This window comes from Protopterus annectens, chromosome 14.part0, assembly GCF_019279795.1.
Source record: "Protopterus annectens isolate FY-2018-M chromosome 14.part0, PAN1.0, whole genome shotgun sequence".
Taxonomy (NCBI): domain Eukaryota; kingdom Metazoa; phylum Chordata; order Ceratodontiformes; family Protopteridae; genus Protopterus; species Protopterus annectens.
Window position 1 is genome coordinate 281,226,399 of NC_056748.1, and position 26,076 is coordinate 281,252,474.

Consider the following 26,076-nt stretch of genomic DNA (forward strand, 5'->3'; position numbering starts at 1 on the left):
CGCCCAAAGGTGCTTCTCTTTGAACCTTTGTAGGCGGTATGAAAGTCAAGTCATTGTGGTTGTCCTTGTGGTGCAGCTGGACTGCCTGCGCCACTTCTTTGATTTGGTGGTTGCCATTGGCGGCCCCTGTAGGAGCCTCGGTATTGCCCTCTACCTCGGGCACGCCTGTTTTTTCCCCTTTGAAACTTGTCAGTGTCTGGAAAGGACCAATTCTTTGAAGGCCAATTCCTGCTGAATCTGGGTGGCTGAACCTGGAGGAAATCTTTGACTGTCTGTACTGATTTAGCTTTTTCCTCAATGGACTTCAACACATCTTGTGTATTAGCACCAAAAAGCTTCTGTTTTTCCAGAGGTGCATCAAGTAACTTTAATTTAACATGGTCTGGCAGTGGCTGTTCTTTTAACCAAGCATGTCTACGTATAACAGCCCCAGTCATAGCTGCCCTACATGAAGCCTCCAATGCATCATAACCACACTGAAGAAAATGATTGCTAACCTGCTGAGTGTTATGTACTAGATCCTGCAATGCCTTTCTATCAATAGGCTCAGGAGAGGCTAGCTTTTTCTGTAAATCATCCAGTAAAAAATCCTGGTACTGAAACATATGAAAAAGGCAGTTAAGTGACCTCATGGCCAGGGTGGTAGAGGTTACCCCATCTCTCCAGGGACCTAGCTTCCCTATTCGCTGGCAGTGGATTCTTGGCTGTGGAAGTAGCCACTCCCTTGGGGCCCTGTGAAATAGTTTCTAGATCCACAGAATGGGCCTTAAAGAGATGTTTGTGGGTGTCAGGGACCCTATAATATCTGTCTGGCTTGACAGGAGCAGGAGGGAGAGAATCAGGGTTAGCACTGGAGTCGGAGAAAACATCATCCAGGACATCCATAACTGGAGGGATAGCTAAAGTTCTGTGCTGGGGTAGCTTGAGGAAGGTACGTAGCCTTTTCCTGGAATCAGAGAATTCCTGACCCTGCCATTTAAAATGCTCCCTCATAGAGTGTAGGACTTCACCGAATGAAAAATCCTCTGGAGGAGAGGCAGAGGGAATTGATTCCTCAGCATCAGAGTCCTCATAGGCCTGGAAGGATTCTTCTTGGGTATCTGAATGCTCAGAATCCCCAGAGGCTTCATCTGAAGAGAGGTTGTCGGCCTGCTCAGGTCTGGGCCTTTTCTCTGCAGGTGGCTGAGAACCTCTGTCTGGATGAGGGTGAGACCCCCTGATAAGAGAAATAAGATCTGCAGCAAGAGACATGATCTGTTTATCAGAAGAAGGGGCCTGGGCAGTAGGTTTAGGATGGGCCTTGGCCTGGCTGGCGGCCTTAGCACGTGCAAAGGCCTTGATGGACATGGATACAGGAGGCCTAGCTGCCCCACGTGCAGGAGTAACCTTGTCCACAGGAATGGTGTCGGGCAGATCGCGGGCCGAGGATGTCGGTCCCGGTCCTTTCGTTTTTTGGTAGATTGAGTTGTCGGTTGTTCCGACGGCATGATATAAGCGAAAGATTCGCCGAAAAAGTCTTCGGCAAATTCTGCCTGGCCCCTGAGAGTGCGCTTATTAAAGCAAGCACAGGCAGCACAGGCCGAGACGTCGTGGTCTGGGCCCAGGCAAGGGAGGCAATAAGAATGGAAGTCCTTATGAGGTATTTGTTTACCACAAGACAAACAATTATTAACTTTCTCAATTTGTTCTGACATCGGCTGAGGCAAGAAAAATGTTCCCAACGGGGTACTTAGCTTTTAGATGACTTCGGTACTGAAAACACAGGAGCTGACCGACCGGCACTTGCGAACTGCTTCTGCTTCGGGCACCGCGTGGCAAGAAAGACTAGAAGATGGCGTCGGCCGATGCCTTTATACTCCAGCCGTTCTGACGTCGGAGAGGAGGCGACACCAGCCGACGCCAGACCCAGACTTTGGAATCCGGCCGACCGAGGGCTGCCTGAGGCAGGACAACCCATATGTTATGACTGCAGTTGCATTCTTGAAGGACATCAGGCCTCGGCTCCGAGGGTTCCATCACTATCGGATCCTCTCTTTCCGGCTCCGAAGGCTCGACTGGTCTCGGAGGAGCAGAACTCGTGGAAGGAGGGGTCGTAGGCTTCAAAGCCAACTGGGTCGAAGCAGCAAGCAATTTGGCCAGGGCTGGGTTCACTAAAAGTCTCTGTACCACTCGGTTCACATCAATGTCAGAAAGGGCACCGGAAGAATGGGTCGAAGGTGCCGAAGAAGCCACTGACTTAAGGATCGGAGATTTCAAAACCTCTGACACCAGTTCTAGCACGACTTGGCTCCAAGATAAGATCTCGGTGCACGGCTCTGAAGGCTGTGGAGCCAGCAACAGAGTCTTGCCAGAGGTGCTCGGAGCCGAAGACTTGGGCTCTGAAGACACCTTAGATGACTTCGACCCCTTCGAGGACTTGGAGGTCTGGTCAGTCTTATCCAATAAATCCTGGAAGTCCGATTTCAACAGTCCTCTGTCTACCAGTTTCCTTCTCCTCCCTAACAACACCCTGCCACTGAAGGAATGGCAGATAGAGCAGTCCTCCTGTAAATGTAGCGGACCCAAACAATAAACACAAGAAGAATGATTATCCGTGATGGACATCTTTTGTCCACAGTCACACTTTTTGAAACCAGATTTTTGCTTTTCTGACATTGTGAAAAAATTATTCGAATAACACCACAAAACTCGCTTAGAAATTCAGATCCCTGAACTACAATAACTAAAGAAAGAAAAACAAACACTCAATACAGACTATAAGGGGACAGGGTATTAAATTTGACAGAGCCCTGTCAAAAGAGTAAATCAAAAAAGGCTAAAGGCCTAGGAGCAAACCGCTCAGAACTAAAAACAAAAACAAAATACTAGCTTAGATTACCTACTCTAATACCACCAAAAAGGAAGAAAAAAGTGAAGCTTCACTAAATATCAGATCCCTAATGGATATTAAAGTCTAAATATACAAATATATAATAAAAGAGAATACTGGCCCGAGCTTCATCAGAAGATCGTGTGATCCGTTGCAGCGGCAAACTAGATCTGGGGTTTGGCAGCAGAGCATCATGGGATAGGGACTATGTCTCGAGCTTCTAAGAGATCTAGAGTTTGGAAAGCGGCCGACTCGGAGCCGATGGATCAGCTCCGAACCCACGTGTAAGAACAAACTGCGAGACTGAACAACTTCACATATTATGTTTTTCCTCTTCTTCTATATGCCTATATAAAGCATTAGTGTTTTTTTCTTTTCTTTATATCCATAACATGTTCACATATTCTATTTTTAATTTGCTAGAGTTTTTTCTTATATAAAAGGCAGGACATCATGAACAGTTCGCTGCATACACCATCCCTTTAGATTCGCAGGTAAAATATCCCTTTTATTTCAGAGTAATCGGACATCAGTAAATAAGGATGATGCTATTTCAGGATGTTGGTCTTTCGGAATGTCGATCATATGGTGTCGGCCATATGAAAGTCAGCATTCTGAACGGTCGACATTCTGAAGTAGACCCGATATATATATATATATATATATATATATATACATACACACACATAGTTATATATATATATATATATATACATACACACACACACACACACACATAGTTAGACATATATACAGTGAGCTAACCAGGTAAGCGAGGTAAACAAGTTGATTTTCATCAGAAAGTGTCCAGCCCATCCTGTGAGACCCCAGACATTTCAGGCAAGATGAAGAGATACAATCCAACTAACATGTCCTCCATCTGACCTAGAGCCTCTTCCTGAAAACTCCCCTAGGTATACTTTGCATAGCAAGCACTTAAGAACATACTCACAAGATACCCACAGCCACCTCAACTGATTCCTCTTGACATACAGGATCATTAGCTATATTCAAAGCTCCTTACTGAATGCTGATCTTTCGTTCTCTTAAGAACAGTCAGCTACTTGCTAATGAGGATATCACCTGAACTGTGCTTACTGTACCCATAAACAAATCCCTCTAGTCACCCTGTGATCAAAGCAAAAGATGGGAAATCAAAATGGCCAGTAAAAAAGAGCCATCGCCTTTTCCCCACTACCAACATTCAATGAAAATTCCAAAATACTTAAACTCTTCCACCTGTAGCAATTGCTACTGCTCACCTACAGGCAGCAATATGCATAATGTAACAATAACATTACATTAAAGTGATGTATAAATTTATATGCATATCTATATATAAAATATAAAACTTAATGTTCTGTAAAATAACAGCAATGAAACCATAGAATTCCCGATACAGAGAACCACTCATACTCAATCTGCCAGTGAGTGGGAGAAATGCATAGAGAAAGCACCTTTATTCTGGAGGTAAATTTCTTGAATCTGTGTCAAGAATAGATCTTCATACTGATTATGATCAGCAACTTTATCATAATTCTTTATAGTACATGGAGCTTTAACTGTTATAATGTAAGCTCCAACTTGCAATGAAAAAAGGTAGGATCTCAAAATGTTTTAAAACACTAACAGCTGTAATACACTCAGTGCTGCACCTCAAAAGATGAGCAGAAGCATTACCCATCTGATGAACGAAAAGCTTTAAAAGCTGTTATTCACTTTGCTTTGCCATACTTGTATTTTTCTGCAACAATATGAAGAGCATTACAGCTTTTAAAGATGTGAAAATGGTTCAGTCTCTGTTCTTTGGTTGTTGCTGCTAATGCTTTAGTACAAGACTAGAGCTTAACAGTGATGAAACAATGTTAAATTAAGTCCCCTTCTTATATCAGAAGGGTGCTTAATGAAGTTGTCTTCTTGATTTTGGAATATACCATTTTTTCTAAGTCATTAGTCTTGCTTACACTTCTGAACGTTTTGTTTGTGAAATGATTTGCCCTTACCCTGAGCTGAGCCTGAAACTAGTCAACATTGATCTGTGCATAAAAATGTAAAGTGCAAATAATATATTTAGTCAATATTGATCAGTGAATAAAAATGTAAAGTGCAAATAATATGTTACAGGAGACATGTTTAGAAAGAAACTAACATGTGAATTTGATAAAGAAAGGTTTTCAAGATAGTTATTCAGCAGAATACCTGGGACAAATGAAAATAGGGATACTATATTAATTGCATGTGGAGCTCCAATAGTGACAGAAGATGATAAAAAAGATAATGGCATATCTGTAGTGCTAAGGGGCTACTGGCAAGGGAGGACGATTACACTGGCAAGTATTTATATTCCAGCTAAAACCACTATAATGGAGCTTAAGAAAATTTTGGGAGAAATAATCAGTTTTCAGCAAGGAATATTACTTATAAGTGGGGACTGGAATGTGATTTGCAACAGTGAAGATGTATCTGGGGGGCCCAGAAGGGAAAGCATAACAAAGGAGGGTAGAATTTTGAAGACATTTATGAAAATATTTGGCATGGAAGAAGTATATTCAGTAACAGGAGTTCAGAGTGAATTTACACATTATTCCCCAAGATATAAAAACTGGGCTAGGCTAGACAGAATTTACATTTGACAGGAACATGTGCATTTAATTGAAGGTCTTGACACATGCCCAATAATTATTTCAGATCATGCGTCAATAACAACTAAAATAAAAACACAGGTTAATGAAATAAAAAATGAGACAATGGCGTTTTCCTACCTATCTGTTGAAAAGAGAGGAATTTAAGGAATGGGTAGTGGAGATTATTCAGGAGCTATTAGAAAGGATAGAAATTTCTTCTGGAAATATAACTAGGGAGTAGGATAAAATTAAGGGGGAGTTTAAAACTAGGGAGAAAATAAAAGAAATGGAGCTATGGTTAAGAAGTAACAAGAATTATTTAGAGGGATGACAAATGTTAGCACTGCAGAATAGGGGGAAACTCACATAACAAGAAGAGGATCAACTGCAGAATGCTAAGCAGAAAATAAGGGATAACCTTAATATGCATGAGTTTAGGAAAGACTGCTGTTAAGCAACTGTTTTTGAAAACAGTAGAGCACAAAAACTTTTAGCAAAAAGACTCAGGTAACAGAAAGCAGAAAGGGCTGTCGCCAAGTTTAGTGAGCCTACAACAAGGAAGGTAACAAGAGAGCCTGTAGAAGTATTACAAATATTTCGGAAAATCTATGAAAGTCTCTATAAAGCAGAGAAATATGGAAATCAAGAAAAATACACATGGAAATGTTTATGGAAGAATTAAATATGCCAAGGTTAGAAGCAGATGAGGCTCATTTGCTAACGATTAGGATAGGAGGAAATGAGATAAAAATTGTGATGTATAACCAATCTGCAGGAAAGTCTCCAGGAATAGATGTTATTCATGTGGAAGGTTGGAAGCTAGGAGGGAAAAAAACTGAAAGATCTGGAAGGTTTTTTTTAACAGTATTTTAAGAGGAGAAGTACCAATATATTGGAAGAAAGCAATGGTACCTCCAATACCTAAAGAGGGTAAAAATTTATCAGACCCAGCTTCATACAAGCCCATTTCAAGACTAAACCTTGATTATAAAGTGTTCATAGCTATAATGGCTAAAAGAATGACAAAAGTACTGCCAAAATTGATAAGATATGGATCAAGGTGATTTTCTGGATGGGAGGCAAACATTTGACAACATTAACAGACAATGATGACCCAGAGGGAAGCAGAATGTAAGAAAATACCATTGCTATTGGTGGGTCTTGAACCAGAGAAAGCATTTGACAGAGTAAGCTGGGTCTGGGACTTTATAAGCAGGGCAATAGAAGCATTTGCACTTCCTGAAAAAATGATAAGGTTGATTAGGAGGATATATGGAGGACCGGAGGTGAAAATTACAGTGGATGGGGTCCTCTCTGATAATTTCTGCTCGAGTACAGGAACCAGGCAGGGTTGTCCTCTTTCCCCTTTGTTATATGCATTATAATTAGAACCACTGGCAAAGAAAATAAGTGACTCATAAATTCAAGGTTATAATTGGTATGACAGTGAAGAAAAACTGCCTCTATTGGCAGATGATATTATTTTATACCTGACAAAATCAGAAAGAGACATTACAGTGTTGTGGAACATTCTGAGACAATTTCGGATCTTTTTGGGATACAAGATTAATGAAGCTAAAACAAAGGCAACAATGGTACATTATGTACCCACACATGAATTGGTTCAGCAATACCCGTATTTATGGGGACATGATAAAATGAAGTATTTAGGAGTACGGATTAAAAATTATTCTGGTGTGGCAGTTAAGGATATGTAGGAAGAGACTAAACAAAAGATAATACAAAAATTTAGAAAACTGAAGCTTTGTTATATGGATATGGACATTAAGATACAAAGCAGTCACAAAATGTTTTTAGTCCCCTTAGTCTTATACAAAGGTCAGGTATATTTTTATCAGCCAAAGGAGAAGTTGTGGATAGCAATTAATAAAGAGCTGAATGACTATCAGGGAGGGGAAGATGTCAAGTGGGATATGCTGATTCTTCCAGTAGAACAGGGCATGTTGGGATTACCCAATTTGAAGGGGTATTTCACAGTTAAAACTCCTATACATAGCACAGGCAGAAAATTATAATTCAAAGTGAAAAGGGATGATGTTGAAACAGGAGGGAAGCCCAAGAAACAAAGAGATACTGGGATTTTAAATGCAGGCCTTTAAGGAGAATAACAATAATCATACAGAATATTACATCAATTCAGTAGCAGGCAGTACTCTAAGAACACGGGAATGGAGAAAGGAGATTCTGCCGACAGGGACGACTGCAATTAGGGATAGAGACAACAGGCAAGAAGGGGCTGCAATTTACTGGAGAAAACTGGCAAAGGAACCAAGTGGGTACTGGGAGCAATTAACTAGAGAAGGAAAGGTAACAGAATGGGAAGAGACCAAGAATTTATTTGGACTGCAGGTTACAGATTGCCTTCCTTATCAAGAATTGTTGTCAGGGTATAGGCATAAAGAAAGAAATAGGGAGGAACTAAATGAAAGACCAGCACCGGTAGAGTTTTTAGTAGAATCTAGAACAGAAGCTGCCATTAACAAAGGAAGAATTAGTACATCATATAAAATATTGCACAATAACTACAATAATCAATTAGAGGAGGTTTGAAAGGATTGGGAAGACAGATTGGATAAGCAATTCACAAAGAAACAATGGGAGGACATATGAATGTCTCTTAAATATGCAACAAAATCAAGATGATTTAAGATTTTTGCTTGGAAATGTTTACATACATATTCCTTTACCCCAAGTAGACTCCAGAGAATTGTTCCTCAGGTAGACAGCAAAGTAAAGGTGTGACATGGAAGAAAGAGGTACTTGGGAACATATTTTGTGGGAGTGCGGATGGTTGGTGGACTTTAAGGATTTCCTGCAGGATGCACTGTTAGAGATGCTGGGTGGGCAGACTGGTTTGACTAGGGAGATGATTTTTCTGAGCTAGGATACAAAATCAGAATTGCCTAGACATGGTAAGGCTTTCCTGTGTCTAATTATGGTAGCTGCCAGAAAGCAATTACTAGAAAATGGAAATCAAAATATAAACTGACTTTATTAGAAGTAGTGAGTATAGTAACAGTGATAAAACAACCGGAACCAAGATCTTTAGAAAAGGGTAGGAGCAAACTACATAGGAAAAAAAATGGGAATTGTGGGGACAACACATACAGGGGAGGAATGAGGTTTAAAAGAAGGAAGGACTTAAATGAGCTATGTTTGACTGAAAATGACTGTGTAGATTATAAGTGATGTACAATGTTTGCAATTGGAAGTGTGTCAGTATGGATTGTGATGTAAAGAGCTTGCAACTAGGATTGTGTCAGCGTGGTTTGTTTTCATTTATATAAATGCATGATTGCGTATGTCGTAAGTGATGGTTTAATAAAGATGTTTCTCGTTTAAAAAAGGAGCAGGAATTGAGTAATTAATGTAATGTTGCTTAGGGTATACAACATATAGCAATATATGTGAAGCATAATGTTTGTTAATGTTAATTTGTTAATACAGTTTGATTACTTTTGTATAAATGTAAATTTGCCTATGTCACAAGTGACAATTCAATAAAGGTGTTAACAAAAATATTTACCAGTACATTATCCAGGTAAGCAAATATAAATAAACATAACAGTAGTGCTTCATGTACTTTTCATCTTCTTTACTTGGTGCGTCTACAATCTCAAATAGACAATGTACACCCAAAGCAAAAGTAAATTTTTGATCAGATGCAGAGGAACAAGATGCGGGATGGGGTATTGGCAAGCATCCACAGGCTGCAGCAGGAAAACTTCTAGAGGCATACAAGACCTCTTGAGGGAAGGGAGTGCATCAGAATCAAGTCAGTATGTGTAAAAACTGACAAATTTAAAATGATTAAAAAATTCTAGAATGTTCATACCTAGAAATCCTTATTAATATGTGTAAATCCCACAGTATACATCCAACTGTCCAAATTCATGACAGCACAGATGATTTGTATTATGGACTTTCTAATTTTTTGTAAACAAGGGAATTTTAAATGACCTATGTAATTTTACAGTACAATTCATTTTTAACATTGTCCTTAGCACACAGTATGTAGTTAACGGTTCATTTTTTCTGTAGTTTACTTTGCTACTCCACTTGTACATTCTCTGTCCTGTTTAGGAAAAAAACAAATACCTAAATTTGAACTTTTAACACGACTAATTTATGCATAAGAGATTTGCCTTCGGATTTAACACTGGCTTTGTTTTCCTAGTTGCAGACGCATATGATATATTACTGATACAGCAAACACACTCACCTCACTGCTCAAAGCTGTAAACTTGCATAGAGAAATTATCAAGTTGTCAAACACATCACTGAGTCCATACTGAGCAGAAATTGTGGCACATTTCCTATTATGAAAAAAAGTGAAAATAGTCAAAACTTGTCTCAATCAAATAAGGACATCATAGTGCTGGGAAAACTCCTATGTACATGTACTTGTATGCACTCACAGTACTACTGATTTTTTTTTAAACAAAAAACATCTTTACTGAATTACTTATGACATTAACAATCATATATTTATTTAAATGATAGATTAGGAGTTATGTACTTACCATCTGTGCTGTCCATTTTCATTCTTCCTCACTGATAGTTAATGGATCAGACGTCTGCTCCGATTCGGCTACATATCCAAGACTTATGGATCCGAGTCTCGAGCACCTCACTCTTGCCATAATGCAACGTACCTTCCCTTACTCCTCAAATTGAGTTTGCTGCTCTGTTGTGCAAGAATTACAGAAACAAGATGGACAAACGTTTTGGAGCCCAAACCTAGAACCTATGGGTTCCAAATTACTCTAGGTAACTTCTCGAAGAGACAAGGCCAAAGGATGGTTGAGTGGGAAAGTGAGGAAGAATGAAAATGGACAATTCGGATGCCAAGTGATGGCAAGTACAAAACTCCTAAATCTCATGTTGTCCTTTTTATTCTTCCTTAGTGATGGGTCACAGCCCCCAGCTATGTGACTCTTGGGTGGACCTCAATGAAAGATATGCCAGAGCACTGTCGAGCTAAAAGATGCCCTGCTTCTGGAGACAATGTCCAAGTTGTAGTGAGAAACAAAGGTACGAGTGTTTGACCAAGTGGCTGCAGTACAAATTTCATCAATTGAGTCTTTAGAAGAAAAGGCAGATGAAGTAGCCATAGATCTGGTAGAGTGGGCTTTTGGATTTCTGAAGCAACTCTATACCCTTTTGGGAGTAAATTTGAGAAATGCAATCTGTAATCCATTTAGCCAAGGTAATTTTGGCAACTGCTTGACACAAACAGAAATCTTTTATTGTGGGGGGGGTCCTAAAGAGAAAGATTCCTATCATAAATGCTTTACTTAACCTAGAAGCTGAAAGAGAAGAAAAGTACAGTTGTGTACCTACCATAAATGTAGATATTCGAGTGTATTCACTGTTGCACTCATTACAATTGGATTATCCTGCTGGCAGGCTACCCGCAGTTGGCCTGAATTCCAAAGTCCTGGTCCGGCGTCGGTTGCTGTCACCTCCTAACTGACGTCAGTGCGCCAGGGGTATAAAAGATGCAGCCGACGCCATTTTCTTCAGTTTTTCTAGCCCCAGATGTCAGGTGCCCCAAAAAGGGTAGGTTAATTTATGCCAATAAACATGCATGCAGTAAAGTAAAACTCTACCTTCATCTATAAGAAAATACACCACATAGGTTGTATAGAATAGAGAAGTACAGATAAGGCCCAGCAAAGGAAAGGGGGATGGTGGGTGGGTAACCTGGACTGCAGCAGTGAATACACTCGAACATCTACGTTTATGGTAGGTACACAACTGTACTATGTTCATCGTGTTTCACTGTTGCAGTCATTACAATTGGGTAGAATCCCAAAGCTAAGGTTGGGCGGCTGGGGCTAAATAGGATTAGGAGAGGCTATGAGGCCCTGCAGAACTGCAGTGGCAAAGCCTGCTCTAGATTTAGAGTAGAGAGGTAAGTGACAGTGCTTTGTAAAAGTATGCACTGAACTCCAAGTTGCAGCCTCTAAGATGTCTTTGGTTGGTACTCCTCCGAGGAAGGCTGCTGAAGTGGCTGCTGCTCTGGTTGAATGTGGCCTAATGCCCTTAGGCACTGTTTTGCCATGCTGTGAATAGCAGAAACAAATGCAGTGGCCTATCCATTTTGAAATAGTCTGCTTTGAGATGACCTTTCCTTGTGAACCTGCAGTATATGCCACTAGAAATTGCTCAGTCTGTCTGAAAGCTTTGGTTCTGTCCAAGTAGAAGCGTAGCTGCCTGTGAATGTCCAAAGAATGCAGAAGCCTCGCTCTTATTCTGTGGGTTTGGATAAAAGGTAGGCAAATGAATTGTTTGATTCAGGGCCACACTGGACACTACCTTAGGCATAAATGTCGGGTTTGTCCTCAGAGAAACCCTGTCCTGATGGAAAATGATAAAGGGTTCCACAGCCATGAGTGCCTGTAACTCTGAGACTCATCTTGCAGAGGTTATTGCTAGGAGAAGAGCTGTTTTCCAAGATAAGAATTTTATATCAGCTGTAGAGGCTGACTCAGAAGGAGGCAGTGTCAGTTTTTCCAAGACATAATTTAGGTCCCATGCAGGTATTGGCATTCTCCTTGGAGGTCTTATGTTTTTGGCCCCTCTGAGGTACTGCCTTAGTAATGGATGAGAAAATAGAGGTGGTTCTGCATTGTAGTGAGCTGAAATGGCAGAGGCATGAATCTTAACTGAGGAAAGGATAGGCCTTTGTCCAGCATCTCAGTTAAGTATTGTAAAATCTGAGGAATATTTGGTACAATTGTGCCAATTTCTTGTGCCTGGTTCCAAGCACAGAATCTCTTCTACTTTTCTGCATAAGATTTTCTGGAGCTAGGCCTCCAAAATAACATCCATCACTGCTTTAGACAGAAGCGTGTTTTGAATGGTTACATTATCCACCATGCTGCCAGGTTTAAGGTCCTGAGATGGCTGTGCAGGATCTGACTGTTTTGTTAGGTCAATAAGTGAGGAATTTGAGGCAATGTCCAGGCTGGGCATTAAGACAAGCTCTTTAGGATTGGGTACCAGTGCTGACGGGGCCAGTCTGGGGCAATCAGTATCATTTTTGGCTTCTCTTGTCTGACCTTTAGGAGTACCTTGGGGAGGAGGGGCAGTGGGGGAAAGGCATATACTGTTAAGTTTTTCCAGCTGAAAGACAGAGCATCCACCTTCCATGCTAGCTTGTGATAAGTCCTTGTGCAGAATTTCTGTAGTTGGCAGTTGTCAGGCGAGGCAAATAGGTTTATGTCCGGGCATCCCCAGTTCCTTGTTATCATGCTGAAGACTTGTGGATCCAATTTCCACTCGTGGGGCTCCATTAGGTTTCTGCTTAGTTCGTCTACCAGAGAATTTATCCTTCCTGGCAGGTATTGTGCTTGCAGACGTACTTGGTAAGTCAATGCTGTGTCCCACAAAGTCATGGCTAGTCTGCAGAGGGGGTAGGAATGTGTGCCTCCCTGCTTGTTTATGTACCACATGACTGTAGTATTGTCCGTCTTTATCAATAGTTGCCCTAGATGAAGTAGATCCTTGAAGGCTGTCAGGGCATTTTGAACAGCTAGCATCTCTTTTTGATTGATATGTAGATGCATTTGGCTTGTGGACCACGTGCCCTGAATATCTCTTCCTGCCATTTGGGCCCCCCAAGCATAATCTGATGCATCTTTTGTTACTGTCTGCCTGGCTGTGGGTAAAGTGAAAGGCTGTCACTTGTTGTGGTGACAGGTCTCTGCCCACCATCGAAACTCCTGTTGCAGGCAGGGAATGAGGGTAATTATTGTTTCCAGGCTGTGGCAATGTTGAGCCCAAACACTTTTTAGATACCATTGTAGTTTCTTCATATGCAGTCTTGCATATGGAATTAGCAGAATGCAGGATGCCATGAAGCCCAAAGCCTGCAGAATTTTTCTTGCAGATAACTGGGTCTTTGTTGCCAAAATTTTGAAATAAGTAGTCAGTTGTCTTTGTCTGGCATGAGATAAGCCATCCGGGCAGTTGTATTTAAGCTTGCACCCAGGAATATTATCTCGAGAGGGTACTAGTTTTGATTTCTTTTTGTTTATTGTGTACCCTAGGCATGTTAGTAATCTTTTTACAAACGCCAGATGCTGTAGTAAAATGGTCTATTTGGCAACGTGTACAAACTGTAATTCCTACTACGTAGGGAAGACCATTAGGAGACTAAAAGACAGGATAGGGGAACACCTTAGTGCTATTAAGGGTCATGACATACACAATGCCCTAGATGTACACAGTATGAAGTGTACTAACTTTAGGAGATTTGTATTTTTTGTTATAGATAGGGTGTTATACAGTGAAAGAGGGGGAGATGAGAAATTAAAGGTGGAACTTTTGGAGTATAAATGGCAGATTTTGTTAAAAGCTTTTATGCCACCTGGTTTAAACTAACACATCTCCCTAAAACCAATACTGAAACAAAGGGCAAATGTTACATAGAAGGGTAAAAAATGTATACTGTTGGCATACAATTTTTAAAAAATGCAATTTTTAAAGTGTTTTAAAATGTTGTTATATGTTATGCATATACATACATATTTTTCATTAGTAAGAATTTTGTAGAAATGTATATGTTTCACAAAGACAGTTTGTATAAGTGCACGAGCAGTATGCAATAGTCTGACATATGCTTCTTTAAGGACAAGGTAATTATGGTGTTGGCCAATTAGAACATTGTTTTAACGTTATGTATAAAAGTAAGGGAACAATTTGATTCCATTCACTCTGATGATGCCATGTGTTGATGGTGAAAGCGCTTAGTGTGTGGATTAAAACCTTGGATGGTCGTTGTGTTTTTTTATTTTACAGCTGTAGTAAAATGTTCTTGTTCTCTGCTTGAATGAGGCAATTGTCCAAGTAAGGATAAATTTGTATTCCTCTTTGTCTGAAAAATGCAGTTACTGGTGCCAGGCATTTTGTGAATACCCTGGGCACAGTAGATAAGCCAAAGGGCAGTGCAGAGAATTGGTAGTGCATTGAGCCAGCTATAAATCTGAGGTATCTTCTGCATGAATGTCGGATTGGGACATGCAGGTATCACAAGCCATGCCTTCTTGCCCAGCATGAGCAGAAGCTGCTGCAGAGTCAACATTTTGAATTTCGGAATATCCAGAAATGTGTTTAGAATAGACAGGTCCAGTATTGGTCTCCATGCATTGTCCTTTCTGGGCACCAAGAAGAGTCTTGAGTAAAATCCTAGTCCCTGCTCTTGCTGTGGCACTCGCTGAATGGCCCTCATGTCCATGAGGGCTGAAACTTGTTTTTGAGCCTCTGCCCATTGATTGTGTGGCAGGTCTGGCATTCCGTCTGCCCTTGGCAGGGTGTGAAAATGGAACCTGTTGCCTTGAGAAACTATATTCAGGACCCATTTGTCCTGGGTGATCATGTGCCAATTTTGTGAAAAAAGTGCTAGTTTTCCCCCTAAAGGGGCTGCCAGAAGAAAAGTGCTTGGTGCTGGCAAGAGAAAGTCATTGAGACTTTCCTGTATGGCTGTGATTTATCTTCTCCGCTTTTGGAGGTAGAAGCACCCCTTTGTTTAGACCTGTATGAGCCCTGGGGCTGGGATCTGCCTCTGGGGCATCTGTATCTGCCTCTTTGTGGCCTGTCTGAAACTGGAAAGGACAAATTTTTTGCAGGCCAGTTCCTGCTAAATCTGGGAGGTTGTACCTGTAAGAAATCCTTGACTGTTTGCACAGATTTAGCTTCATCCTCCATTTTCTTCAACACCTCTTCTGCTTTAACACCAAACAAGGTATCATGCTGTAATGGTGCATCTAAGAACTTTGCTTTAACATGATCAGGCAGATTCTGTTCCTTTAACCAAGCATGCCTCCTAATGACAGAACCCATAACAGCGGCCCTGCAGGAGGCCTCCAGAGAATCAAAACCACATTGCAAAGTATGCTTTCCCACTTGTTCAGTTGCATGCAATAAATCCTGCATTTCTTTGTTTTCTGCACATTCAGAATTTGTCAACATTTTCTGTTTTAGTAGTGACGTAAGATATTGTTGATATTTAAGCATATGAAACTGACAATTTAAGGCCCTTACAGCCAAGGTAGCAGAAGTGTAAATCTTTTTCCCCCATCTGTCCAGGGCCCTTGAATCCCTATCAGAGGGGATAGGGTTTTTTGCAGTGGATGCCTTGACCCCCCCTTTGGGACCCTGAGATATAGTTTCTGGGTCAGCAGCAGGGTTTTTATAAAGAAATTTATGTGAATCAGGAACCCTGTAGTATCTGTCTGGCTTAACAGGAGCTGGTGGTAAAGAGTCAGGAGTGAGACTGGACTCTATAAATACATCATCTACAACGTCTAAACCAGGAGGAATAGCAAGGGGCCTGTGCTGAGGTAGTAAAAGAAAATCTCTGAGCCTTTTCTTAGATTCTGAGTAATCTTGGCTCTCCCAATGAAAATGCTCCCTCATAGTATGCAGGGTCTCCCCAAAAGAATAATCGTCAGGAGGAGAGGCTGAAGGGATAGATTCTTCAGCATCGAAATCCTCATAAGGAGGAAGAGAGTATCCCTGTTCAGAAGAGGAATCAGAGGAAATGGTAACCTGATCTGAAGATTTATATTCTGTCTCTTGCCTATGTCTCTTACCTGGAGGGGGATGGGAACCCCTGATCAAAGTAATTAGGTCTTCGGCCATTTTAAGCATCTGTTTTTTAGGCATGGAGGCCTGTCCAGGGGAAATGTTGTACTTGTTTCTTTGTCTTTAGAGGTGCTTTAGTCTTTGCCTTTGAAGCTGAATTCGTTTTTACATATAACTGTGTAGGTCTGAAAACACCCTCAGAAGCCGATACCTGCTCAGCGGCTCCGGACCCATCTGAGGAAATAGTTTCCGAGGGTCCAATACCTTGAGTTTCCAGCAGCCTAGTCGGCTCCACGTGGGAGTCTGAAGCGGCCTGTGGCTCTGAGGTAGCGGGCGTCAGGGGCTGCGAAAGCGCCTGAGAACCAGAGAACCGGCGACTGGCCTAGCCGAAGCCTCGTCGTCGGTTTTGGACCTCGGATGCCTGTCTTTTTCTTTGTCTCTGCGTTTTTTATAAATTCCGGTAGTCGGCTGTTCCGATGGCATTATATAATTAAATCTTCTGCCAAAATAATGAAATGCAAAATTGTACTGACGCTTAGTAGTGCGTTGGTTAAATCTAGCACAAAACCGACAACTAGCAACGTCGTGGTCAGGGCAAGGAATACTGTAAGAATGAAAATCCTTATGAGGTATTTGCTTCCCACAAGAAATACAATTATTAACTTTTTCTGACATTGGTCTGGAGCAAGAAAAAAGTTTCCCCAATGGGGTACTTAGCTTTAATGAAGACTTCGGATCTGAAATTCGAACTTGAAAATCTCAGGAGTCGGCCGACCGGCACTTGCAAACTGCTTTTGCTTCGGGCACCGCGCGGCAAGAAAAGACTGAAGAAAATGGCGTCGGCTGCATATTTTATACCCCTGGCGCACTGACGTCAGGGAGGAGGCGACAGCAACCGACGCTGGACCAGGACTTTGGAATTCAGACCAACTGCGGGCAGCCTGCCAGCAGGATAACCCAATTGTAATGACTGCAACAGTGAAACACGATGAACATAACCCCTTCCAGCATGAAAATTAGATATGGCGGCCAGCTGAAGTTTTATGGTAGAAAAATTGGCTCCTGCTTTGCAAAGAGTACTAAGAAAAAGGAGGATGGCTGAAGTAGGAGCTAAAAAAGGGTCAATGTTTTCTTTTGAGGCCCATATGGCAAACCTCTTCCACTTGCTGTTATAAACCTTTTTGGTGGAGGCCTTTTAGGCCAAAATTATGTCATGGACTGGAGAGGGAAGCCTGGATCTTTTTACTTTCACTGAAAATGGAGAAACCAGGTGGTCAATTTGAGGGTGTTAAGATTGGGGAGCTGGTGTTCTGATGGGTGAGATAGGAGGTCTTGATTGGGCTCCATTACCCATGGATGATACTTGAGTTGAGACCACAGAAAGGGGAACTATACCTGATGAGGCCAGAAGGGGGCCATGAGTTCTTCAACCTGCTGGCTTTGTGTAGGAACTTTGGGATCAATGGGAAAGGGGATAAGCATAAAGGAGAACCAGAGGTCAATCGTGGACCAAAGTTGTCCCTTGGTGACTCCCCCTGAGGGGGGAATCAGTGTGAAGTACTTGCTGCACTTGTTGTTGAGGGGAAAGGCAAGGAGGTCGTAGCAAGTCTGGCCCCAACAGATGAAAATCCTGTTCCATACTGGTTGACTGATGGACCACTCGTGAGCAATCAGAACGGACCTGCTATGTTTATCGGCCAGTGCATTGGTTTCTCCAGAATGTGCATTGCAATTAGAAAGCAGCTTGAAGAGATCACCCATTCCCAAACTCTCACGGCCTCTCTGCATAATGGGTAGGACCATGTTCCTCTTTGTTTATGTACCACACAACTGACATTGTCTGTATGTATAGCAATAGCCCCCAGAGAGAGAATGTCCTGAAAGGGTTGAAACATTAGGAGGACTGCTATCATCTTGAGGACAATGATATGCAACTTTGTCTCTGAGGGGAACCACGTGCCTTGAACCATCTTTCCCTTTTAACACCCCCCACCCCCAACTGGGAAGCATCTGTGGTCACTGTGGATACTGGTGGGGAGAGAACGGCCTGCCCAGAGACAGGTTGTCTGCAAGTTGGAAGTCAATTTGATGAGAGCAGATAGATTTTGCTACAGAATGGACCAGTGAATAGCCAGGGTCCACTGCAGCACTTGCATAAAAAATCTTGCTAAGGGAACTTGAATGATCAGGCTGACACAGACCCAAGCTCTCCGAGTATTAACCTTGCTGGAGGAGAAGGAAGATCTAGTAAGTCCTGAACTTGTTGTCTCAAGGATAGCATGAGATGTAGAGGTAGAGAAGCCACTTGCGTTATAGCGTTCATCTGCGTCCCTATAAACTCTAAATTCTGTACCAGAGTCCCATTTGATTTTACCAGATTCACTGTAATGCCAAATCGATCTGAGATCTGAACTATGTAATCCCTGGTTTGCAGTAGTTCATGCCTCACTGATTCAGTAAGGAGCCAATTGTCTAGATAGGAAAACACCTGGAATCCTCTCAGCACCAGATGAGCTGCTACAACTGCCATTCACTTGGTAAACACCCCGGGGGGCTGTGGTGAGTCTAAAGGGCAGTGCTCTGAACTGGTAATGATCGGCTCCCAGACAAAAGCGCAGGTGTCTCCTGGAGCATCTCCCTATTTTGATATGACAGTATGCATGCTTGAGATGTATGGAGTACTTCTAATCATCCTTGCATAGAAGCAGCAGAATGGACTGGACAGTAACCATTTGGAACTTTGACTTCCTGACATAGTGATTTAGGTTGCTGAGATCCTGAATCGGTCTTAGGTCCCCTGTTTTTCTGGCACCAAAAAGAAGAATGAGTATGTTCCGAATCCTATTTGTTTGGGTGGGACCTCCTGGATGACTATTTTTGTAAAAGTTTTTGAACTTCCTGAATTGTGTAATCCCTTTGACTGGGTGGCATGTTGGTGCATTCCCTCCTGGGACAGAGGTGAAAGGGAAAAGGGAATGTAGTAATCTAGAAATTATGCCTAGGACCCAGGTATTGTTTATATCTGGCCAGGCATCCAGTTGCAGAGATAACAATCTCTGACTGCCTCCAGAGATGGCTAGTCGAGCAGCACTTCAGGAGCACTGACATGGCTTATCAGAGAAAAGTTCCCTGAAGCCCCGATTTTGGAGACACCCCTGCCTCTAGGGCGGTGTCTACCATTGAAACCTCCCCCTCTGCCTCTGGAGGAAATACCTCCACACGGGTCTTGGAAAGGTCCTTGAGACTTCCTGAACCAAGTTCTCATCCCTCCTCTCTAGTTCCTAGAAAAGGTCCTCTGAGAAGTAGAAAACCTGATCCCCATGGCAGACAAGATCTTTCCTTCTTGCTTGATGCAGGTAAGTGCATCTTTCACTGATGGTCCATATATGGAGGAACCACCAAAGGGGCATTAATGAAAGACACCTTGAAGGGTTCTGCAGAGTTGCACCACGGCATGTCGCCTGATGGCTACGCCTTGCACCAGGCTGCTCGTGAGGCGCCTTCTGCACTATGTGAAAACAACCTCATCAAGGACTTTGTAAGGGAAAATACAGTCACCATCTGGGGAGAAACCTTCTTCAAGCCCTCCTCCAACATGATCTCAGCAACAAAGTTGGTTAACTCTTTAACCAGGTCCCTCTGCAATAGGGTGAAGTCTGCCAAATAATTTAACGACCTCAGTGTGAAAGTAGCTTAGGCATAAATGCACTTTCCATGTCTGTCCCTCACCCTGGACTTCTTGCTTGGTAGATGGACAGCAGAGCTTTGTTTGGCTAGCTCCTCTTCTTGGCTGCTGAGACAATAATGGCATCTACCAGGATGTCTTTACTCCAGTGCAGATGATCAGAGGGTGGACTGAGGAACTTGGGGAGCTTAGGTATAGGCTCGACTGTTTTCAGTTCCTTCCAAGCTCGGCGGAAACTAAATCTATGAGCTCATCTGCTGGCAGGGTCACCCATGACGCAGACAGGCCGACCTCGATATTCTCCAGGAACTCAACTCCTCAGATGGAGGAGGTTGGAAGGACCAGCCATCATTCTGCATTGGGAGTACTAGAATGTCTCTAAAGGAGACATCAGGTGGTGATCGTGGGAATCCTTCTCTCTCATCGAAATCGGTCTCCTCTGTGAGGGACTCCACTGGAAGTCTATGCACCTGTTCTTGCAATTTTTCTTTCAATGGACCTTCTTAGTGGGGTGTTCCATGGAGGTATCGGAAGAAAGGGAGATTTCCTGGGAGGAAGTGGTCTGGAGGCTCCTTGGGGTAGGCTGACCTATGTCAGGAGTGACAAGCTCAGGGCTCAGATCTCATAAAGGACATGAAGGATCCAGGATGTGAGGAGATGATTCTCTGATCCTAAAGGCGGCATTTTCTAAAATCTGGAAGGCCGAAAAGCTTGGAGATGAAGCCAATGGAACAGAGAGAATGTACAGTTGTATACACTTACCATAAATGTAGATGTTCGAGTGTATTCACTGTTGCAGTCATTACATTTGGGTAATCTGCTGGTAAGTTGCCCTCAGTTGGCCTGAATAACAAAGTCTTGGGTCCTGCGTCAGTTGCTGTCTCCTCTTCCATGACGTCAGGTCATCAGGGGTATAAAACATGCAGCTGACGCCATCTTAATCAGTTTTTCTTGCCCCAGATGTCAGGTGCCCCCCCAAATGGGGGAGCAAAAATATATATAAATAAACTGCAAATATATAAATGTACCTTAGAAACATAAAATTTACCTTCAACTAAAAGCAAAGACACCACAAAGGCTTTTGAGTATAGTGAAGGAAAGAAAAGGTATAGAATGGGGGATGGCAGGTGGGTAACCTGGACTGCAACAGTGAATACACTCAAACATCTACATTTATGGTAAGTGTACACAACTGTACTATGTTCTTCATGTTTCACTGTTGCAGTCATTACATTTGGGTATAATCCCAAAGCTATGGATGGGAGGATGGAACCAAACAGCATTAGGAACAGCTATAAGGCCCTGCAGGACTGCAGTGGCAAAGCCTGCCCTGGATTTAGAGAAGAGAGGTAAATGATAATGCTTTGTGAACATATGAACAGAGCTCCAGGTAGCAGCTTCTAGAATGTCTTTGGTTGGAACCCCTCTGAGAAAAGCTGCTGAAGTAGAGGCAGCCCTGGTGGAATGGGATCTAATCCCCTTGGGCACAGGTTTACCATGGTGCAAATAGCAGAAACGGATGCAGTGCCTTATCCATTTAGAAATAGTCTGCTTTTATATAGCCTTCTCCTCTGATCCTGCAGCAAATGCTACCAGTAGTTGCTCAGACTTTCTTAGAGATTTTGTCCTGTTTAAGTAGAATCTTAGTTGTCTGTGTACATCCAATGAATGCAGAATCCGCTCCCCCTTGTTCTGCGGATTTGGGAAACATGTTGGCAGGTGAATGGACTGGTTAAGAGCCACACTGGATACTACCTTAGGCATAAAAGAAGGATTGGTCCTGAGGGCCACCCTGTCTGGGTAAAATATAATGAAAGGCTCCACTGCCAAGAGAGCCTGTAGTTCTGAAACCCTTCTTGCTGAAGTGACTGCCAAAAGAAAAGCAGTCTTCCAAGATAGAAATGTTATATCCGCAGTAGCTGCTGGTTCAAAAGGAGGCAGGGTGAGTTTTTCCAGCACAAAATTGAGGTCCCATGCAGGAGTTAGTGTTCTCCTGGGAGGCCTTAAATTTCTGGCCCCTCTGAGATACTGTTTAAGCAGTGGATGAGAAAAGAGGGGAGGCTCTGTGTTGTAATGAGCTGAGATGGCAGAGGCATGGATTTTTATTGAAGAAAAAGATAGGCCCTTGTCAAGCATCTCAGTTAAGTATTGTAAAATCTGAGGAATATTGGGCTTTGCTGTGTCTATTCCTTGTGCTTGGTTCCAAGCACAGAATCTCTTCCATTTATCTGCATAAGATTTTCTAGTACTATGCCTTCTGGCTTCCACAATGACATCCATTACTGAGAGATGTGGTTTGAATAATTAGTTGATTAGCCATGCTGCAAGATTCAGAGTTTGGAGCGGAGTGTGCAGAATTTGATAGTTCTGCTGAGACAGTAGGTGAGGTGTTTGAGGCAAGTACCACGGAGGAAGGTGTGACATATTCCTTAGAAGCGGGTGCCAGTGCTGGCAAGGCCAGTCCGGAGCAATTAGGATCATTTTTGTTTTTACCTGTCTGACTTTTAGTAAGACCTTGGAGAGTAGAGGCAGAGGGGGAAAGGCATAAACTGATAGGTCTTTCCAGCTGAAGGATAGAGCATCCACTTTCCATGCTTTTTTTGATGAGTTCTTGTGCAGAATTTGTCCAACTGACAGTTTTGGGGAGAGGCAAATAGATCTATGTCTGGGCTCCCCCATTTCTGTGTTAACATACTGAAGATTTGTGGATCCAGTTTCCATTTGTGCGGGTCCATATGACTTCTGCTTAGGTTGTCTGCCAGAGTATTTTGCTTTCCTGGCAGGAATTGAGCTTGGAGATGTATTTGGTAAGTCAAGGCTGTGTTCCACAAGGCCATGGCTAGTCTGCAAAAGGGGTAGGCATGTGTACCCCCCAGCTTGTTTATGTACCACTTAACTGTGGTGTTGTCCATCTTTATCAGTAGTTGTCCTGGATGAAGTAAGTCCTTGAAGGCTGTCAGAGCATTCTGAACAGCTAGCATTTCTTTCTGGTTGATATGCAGATGCATTTGGTCTGGGCTCCATTTGCCCTAAATGCATCTCCCTGCCAGGTGGGCCCCCCAAGCATAGTCTGATGTGTCTGTAGTTAGGGTTTGGGTGGCAGGGGTAGAGTGAATGACAGTCCCTTGTTTTGGTGACATGTCTCTGCCCACCGAAGAAACTCCTGTTGTAGGCAGGGAATGAGAGGAATCATTGTTTCCAGGCTGTGACAATGTTGACTCCATAAACTTTTTAGGTACCACTGAAGTTTCCTCATATGCAGTCTTGCATATGGAACTAGTAGAATGCAGGATGCCATGAACCCCAATGCCTGCAGAATTTGTCTTGCAGATAAACTGGGTTTTAGTTGCCATTTGTCTGAAGTATGTTGTCAATTGCCTTTGTCTGGCATGAGGTAAGCCATCTGGGCAGTTGTATTCAAGCTTGCACCCAGGAATTTAATTATTTGAGAGGGTACCAGTTGTGATTTCTTTTCATTTATGGTGTACCCTAGGCATGCTAGAAGCCTTTTTACAAACACCAGATGTTGAAGAAGAGTGTCCTTGTCCTCTGTTTGAATGAGACAATCGTCGAGATAAGGATAAATTTGAATGTTTCTTTGTCTGCAGAATGCAATTACTGGTGCCAGGCACTTTGTAAAGACCCTGGGCACAGTAGATAAGGCAAAGGGCAGTGCAGAGAATTGGTAATGCAAAAAACCTGCTTTGAAGCGGAGGTATCTTCTGCATGATTCCCTTAACGGGATATGCAAGTCTAGAGTTACTAACCAAGCGTTCCTGCCTAGCATAGGCAGTAGCTGTTGTAAAGTCAGCATTTTGAATTTTGGAATGTCCAGGAACGTGTTCAAAATCGATAAGTCCAGTACTGGACACCATGAATTATCTTTTCTGGGTACCAGGAGAAGTCTTGAATAAAATCCTTGTCCTTTTTCCTTTTCTGATACAGGTGGAATAGCCTCTGCCCACTGGTTTTGTGGCAGATCCAGCCATCAGTTTGGAATTGACAAAGTATGGAAATGAAACCTGTACCCCTGGGATACTATGTTTAATACCCAATTGTCCTGGGTAATTTAACTGCCAATTTTGAGCATGAAGTGCTAATGTTCCCCCCAAGGGGGCTGCCAAAAGATAAGTGCTTGGAGATGGTAGAGGAAAGTCATTGAGACTGCTTACTGTAGGGTTGTGCTTTGTTTCCTCCAGATTTGGAGGTGGAGGCACCACTGTAAGAACCCTGTGATTGATATCTGGAGCCTTTTGAGCGTCTGGGTTTGCCCTGAGTGGCTCTGTTGGACAGAGGAAAGGGCCAATTTTTAGTAGGCCAGTGCCTACTGAACCTGGGTGGCTGCACTTGCAAGAAATCTTTTACAGTTTGCATAGATTTAGATTTGTCTTCCATTTTCTTTAAAACCTCTTCTGCCTTATTACCAGAGTATTATGCTGCAAAGGGGCATCCAACAATTTAGTTTTAACATGATCAGGCAGATTTTGCTCCTTGAGCCAGGCATGCCTTCTAATCAGAGATCCAGTAATGGCGGCCCTACAAGAGGCCTCCAAGGAATCAAAACCACATTACAAAGTATGCTTTCCAACCTGTTCTTCTGAATGCAATAAATCTTGTAATTCTATTTTCCACACAATCAGAAATCAACATCATTTTATGTTTCAGTAAACCCATAACATGTTGTTGGTATTTAAGCATATGAAACTGGCTGTTTAAAGCCCTGATTGCCAAGGTTGCAGACGTATAAACCTTCTTACCCCATCTATCCAGTGCTCTGGAATCTCTATCAGAAGGGGTAGGATTTTTGGCTGTAGAAGCCTTAACACCCTTGGGACCCTGAGAAACAGTCTCAGGATCAGCAGCTGGATTTTTGAAAAGAAATTTGTGGGAGTCAGGAACCCTGTAATATCTGTCTGGCTTACTAGGAGGCAGAGGCAGGGAAACAGGAGCCATGCTTGATTCCGAGAACACATCATCAACAATGTCTAATACAGGGGGTATTGCCAAAGGCCTATGCTGAGGAAGAAGGAAATCCCTAAGCCTTTTTTTGATTCAGAGAAGTCCTGACTCTGCATACTTTAAGGGAACATTTTCACTGGGAAAGTCTCTCCAAAAGAGTAATCCTCAGGAGGAGATGCAGATGGGATGGATTCCTCTGCATCAAAATCTTCATAGGGTGGAATAGAAAATTTCTGATCAGAAGAAATGGAAACCTGATCTGAAGATTCGTAATCAGTGCCTTGCCTAGGCCTCTTAACAGGGGGGGGGGGGGGGGGGGTTGGGAACCCCTGATCAAGGTAATTAAATCCTCAGCCATTTTGATCATCTGTTTTTTAGGCATAGGGGCCTGAGCACGTGGCTCATGTGTCGGTTTTCTAGACATAGAAGTTGTTTTTGACCTTGGTTTTGTTGCTGGCATCAGTTTAATGTAAAAATGTTGAGGCCTGAAAACACTCTCAGAAGCCGGTTCCTGCTCAGCGTCTCTGGACCCATCCAAGGGAAAGACATCCGTGGGTTCAATACTTTGTGAATCCCGCGGCGTACCGGACTCTGAATGGGTCTCGGTAGGGGCCTGCGACTCAAAAGTAGCAGGTAACAGGGGCTGCGAAAGCGCCTCAATGAGTACCGGTGATCCGGCGACTGGCTTAGGAGAAGCTTCATCGTTGATTTTGGACCTCGACAGTCTGTCTCTGTCTTTTTCCTTGCGTTTTTTGTGAACTCCGGTAGTCGGATTGCTAACCGATGACATTTCAGGGTAGTTAAATCTTGAACCAAAATATTTAGAAGCAAAAATATACCGATGCTTAATAGTGCGTTGGTTAAATTTAGCACAAAACCGACAGCAAGGCACATTGTGATCAGGGCCTAGGCAAGGAATACAGTACAAATGAAAATCCTTATGAGGTATTTGCTTCCCACAAGTAATGCAATTATTAACTTTTACTGACATCGGTAAGGAGCAAGAAAAAGTTTCCCCAATGGGGTACTTAGCTTTAGTTTGAAGACTTCGGTTCTGAAACTCGAATACGAAAATTTCAGGAGTCGGCCGACTGGCACTTGTGAACTGCTTCTGCTCCAGCACAGCACGTAAAGAAACACTGATTAAAATGGTATCGGCTGCATGTTTTATACCCCTGACGTCATGGAAGAGGAGACAGCAACTGACGCAGGACCCAAGACTTTGTTATTCAGGCTGACTGATGGCAACCTGCCAGCAGATTACCTAAATGTAATGACTGCAACAGTGAAACATGAAGAACATCAGAGCCAAATATGGATCAGAG

At 42.7% G+C, this 26,076-nt stretch overlaps 1 protein-coding gene across 5 annotated transcripts in view; it reads right to left on the reverse strand.

Annotated features, from left to right (window-relative positions):
• Positions 1 to 26,076, reverse strand: part of GBF1 (golgi brefeldin A resistant guanine nucleotide exchange factor 1) — a 4,751,435-nt gene that overhangs the window by 1,338,507 nt on the left and 3,386,852 nt on the right. For all 5 annotated transcript variants that reach the window (XM_044055999.1, XM_044056000.1, XM_044055998.1 and 2 more), the window contains one exon: positions 9,737 to 9,830. In XM_044055999.1, coding sequence (XP_043911934.1) covers positions 9,737 to 9,830 — 94 coding nt within the window. The remainder of the gene's footprint in view (positions 1 to 9,736; positions 9,831 to 26,076) is intronic.